The sequence below is a fragment of the Populus euphratica genome, unplaced genomic scaffold (assembly GCF_000495115.2).
Source record: "Populus euphratica unplaced genomic scaffold, PopEup_1.0 scaffold364.1, whole genome shotgun sequence".
Classification (NCBI taxonomy): Eukaryota; Viridiplantae; Streptophyta; class Magnoliopsida; order Malpighiales; family Salicaceae; genus Populus; species Populus euphratica.
This window is the reverse complement of record NW_011500254.1, coordinates 34472-38444: the sequence shown is the minus strand read 5'-3', so window position 1 is coordinate 38444 and position 3973 is coordinate 34472. Positions and strand designations below refer to the sequence as shown.

At 30.6% G+C, this 3973-nt stretch overlaps 1 protein-coding gene across 1 annotated transcript; it reads right to left on the bottom strand.

Annotated features, from left to right (window-relative positions):
• Nucleotides 1-2234: 2234 nt before the first annotated feature.
• Nucleotides 2235-3334, bottom strand: LOC105112750 (flavonol sulfotransferase-like). The gene has a single exon (XM_011008575.1). The coding sequence runs from the start codon at nucleotides 3297-3299 to the stop codon at nucleotides 2289-2291; it is 1011 nt and encodes a 336-aa protein (XP_011006877.1). The 5' UTR covers nucleotides 3300-3334; the 3' UTR covers nucleotides 2235-2288.
• Nucleotides 3335-3973: the final 639 nt, after the last annotated feature.

The window sequence follows — 3973 nt, the reverse complement described above, 5'->3', positions numbered from 1 at the left end:
AACACCTCTAGGATACAACTAAGCCCTCTAAACCTTTAAAAGAATGAGAAGATAAGACCAATAAAAGAATATATGTATTTTGTTGTTATATTTCTTTTCTTTGTAGTAACATGCTTTTATAGACTTGAAACATAATGATGAAACAATATAATTGTTCATAAAATAATATGAATGTTGATGAACCACTATAATTGTTCATCAAACAATATGACTATTGATGAAACATTATGGTTCTTCATCAAACAATATGATTGTTGATGAAATAATATGATTGTTCATCAAACAGTATGACTTTTCATGAAACAGTATAACTGTTCATATTAAGTTTCAAGTTCAAAGCTCCAAATGCTATCCTTTGATATTTTAAATATCTATATAATAACATTAGGAAGCTAAATAGGAGAGTTTGTCTACCATGGCTTAATTTACCGCACAATAGAAACTCACACTTAAAAACATTAAGATGGAATGTTTCTTTCTAATATGGGATAAACATCTTTTCTTTTATTTATTTATAAACTACACCAACAAATACATCTAGAAAGGTAGAGATCACTTCATTGTAGTTTTAGCATGGCCTTTGGAAAGCTCTTCATTTTTTCTCTTAGCAGTTTCACCAAAATCCTGGATTTGTGTGGAAGGCGTAGAGGTTTCCATGAATGTACGAAAGAAAATATTAAGCAGAATGTTGTAAATAAAATATTAAAGAAAGGCCATTGTAGCAGCTATTTGTATCAAGTTGAGAGCTGATTTACACAGCACGTAGATCATAAAACTAAAAGGGAGCATTTCGATTATAATTTTTAAAAATTTTGATTTTTTTAAAATTATTTTTTATATATATTATTAGATTGTTTTGAATTGCTAATATTAAAAATTATTTTTTAAACATAAAGATAAAACTAAGAGAGTGTTTTGTACAACATTTTAACTGGGATTTTAATCAATTTTGATTTTTTTCTGTACAACATTTTAACTGGGATTTTAATCAATTTTGATTTTTTTCAATTTTTTTTTATATTTTTGAATTATTTTGATTTTATAATATTAAAAAAAATAAAAATAACACCGTAGCAAAATAGACAAAATCTCTAAATATTTATAAAAAAATCTAAACAATAATATGAATATTCGAATAAAAAATAAACGAAATATTTTTATTTGTATTAGTTCTAAATTTAAAATTTTATATAGAAAAAACTTGCTTAGCTAATAGAATTAATCTAGCATTATTATTTTTAAATAATAAAATACTAATTAAATTAAAATTCTTAATATAAATATAAAAAATCCAAATAGAAAAATAAAGACGGTCCCATGGTAACTTTAGATACTTATTTGAAGATCTTCTCAATCTTTGAAGATCTTAAAATTTTAACATATAGTAGAAAACTTAACAATTAAAAACTAATATAACAAATATTATTATACCAATAATAATAATGATGATAAAGATGCTTTACGTGATGTCTGGAATTATTGATACGTGGTCGCCATCATCTAGTTTTTTATTATTATTATTTTCACATTATTATAGCACCTCGAATTATAATGTTGAATTAAACCAAGTGTTACACTAATTTAATATTCTTGATCACCTATCCGCTGATAGATTAGATCTTATTTAAGGAAATATCTAGTTCGCATTGACAAAGTAGTGAATAAGATTGAGATAAAGTAGATTAAGTGAGAGCAAACCAAAAAATAATAATAATGGAGATGCATTAAAATTTTAATAATAACATTATCAAAACAATATCAAAATATTATAAATAATAAATAAAATAAGTAATACAAGCGTTCAAAAATATTAGAGCTCACTGAGCTCACTTATCTCGAGCTACTTGTATGGTCTATTTGGATTATTATAATTTTTTTAATATTTTTAAATTTATTTTGTTAAGATATTTTTAACAACACCAATAATATTCTCATCAAAAGTTTTAATATACCTTTTAAGATTATTTTTTTCTCTCTCTCCTTTCTCATCTCTTTTTAATAAATCTTGTGTCTAGAAAATCCGAGAGAGTCAGCATATAATAATTGCTACTGATTAATCACAAATATATATTTCACTAAATATCGCCTTCCACACTGCACCATCTCTTTAATACAATTATCTCATGGAATGGATGCAGCATGGTCTATCCTATACAGGCATCACTGTTATAATTTTGGGCTCCGCATTCTTGAAGGAATTATTCCCTTACCATGTAGACACTAGAGGGCTGGCTGTCTCGCTCCTGGGTGAGGCTGGAACAAAGTAGTAATTTGCTGATTAGGCACAATCACCTGGGCAGCTTCAAGCCTGAGCCCTTGAGCTTCTGCTCCATTATGTCATCTAGACGAGCTCCCATTTCAGGTGTCAAGTGATTTTCCCAGTCGCCTCTCTTACCTCTCCTGAAGTATATACTATTTTGAATAGGAATTGATGTGTCTAGACGGCGCTTACCATTTTTATTCACCTCCAAGTTGCTCAACTTCTCAAAACTACACATGCTTATTATCTTTTGCACCTCTCCTTCCTCCTCTTCCTCCAAGGTGAAAGAACAACCCATGAACTCAGCTAATTTCGTAGCATGAGCAGCGGTGTCTTTCATCATTTCCTCGTATGTTAAGAACAGTATCTTCTCGGGGAACTCCAAGCTTGCTCTCCAATACCCTAAAACATGGTCCCAGTATGGTCCATAATTTGCAATTCCATTGCAGAACAGCTCAAAAACCTCTTCCAGAGGAAGAGGCTCAACATTGTTCGACCTTTGCAGCTTGGCAACAAAGTACCACAAAGAAACAAAAGAATCCTTTGCGTCCCTACAAATGTAAATAATCTTGCAACTAGAAGAAATGATAGATTTAGGTAAACAACTGTAAGGAACATGAGTAGATATCAGAGGAATTGCCGAGTCCCGATTACCTGGGTTTTGAGCAAGCTGAAATTCCAAGAAAAGAACACAGTCATGTGGCATCTTGGTAAGTAAAGAACTAGTTGTTGAACCACTTAAACGGGATCGTGTAAGAATAGCAAAAGTGAGGGCCTTAAGCCAAGTTGTGCCAGTTTTTGGAAAACTGGCGAGAAATATATCAGTGGATTGAGGATTGAAGTGCTCTTGAACAGACATGAGTCCTTCCAAGGAGAAGGGAGCGTACCAAAAGCGTTGGTACAGGTAAAAATCATTCCCCCTCAAGCCTTTAGCTTTTGGAAGGGTGGACATCACTTCACTGTAATTTTTAGCTTCATTTTTCCTCTCAGCACTTTCACCAGAATCCAAGATTTGGGTGGAAGGCAAAGAGGATTCCATGAATGTAAAAAATGAAAATATAACGTAGAAAGATGAAAGGCGATGGCAGCTATTTGTAGCGAGTTGAGAGCTGGTTTAATTTGTGGCACCATCAACTATTAATTGTTCACCATCATACAATATAATATTACCTTCCGAGAACGTGTTGTCTCAAATTACTGATATATTTGTTCACCATCATCCAAGATTTTCTGACATTTTCTTTCACATTGTCACGCTGCCTCAAGCTCTAACAATTGAATTAAATTAAAATTTACAGTATTTCAATATTATTGATCACATGTTCGCTGATGCAATGGGGTATTATTTCATATTATATTGGATTGCAAATCTTCAGCGTGATTGTGTTTTAAATCCTTCTTTGCAAGGTTTAAATGGTGTGGAACCCACACCACAATTTAAACCTATATTTAAGGTGGTTGAGGGTATATTATTAATTGTTTTTCAAATGTTTTTTAATTATATTAAAATAATTTTTTTTTTTAATTTTTATAAGTAAAATAATCTATAAATATTTATAAAACAAACAATTCAACAACGACAAGTGAACAATCGCCTTATTAGATCGCTTTTCTAGACTAATAAGAAATATTTGTTTCATTAATATTTGGTAATGACAGCTTGTAGCAAGTTGAGAGCAGATTCGCTATTGGCACTATTAACTATTTCTTCTC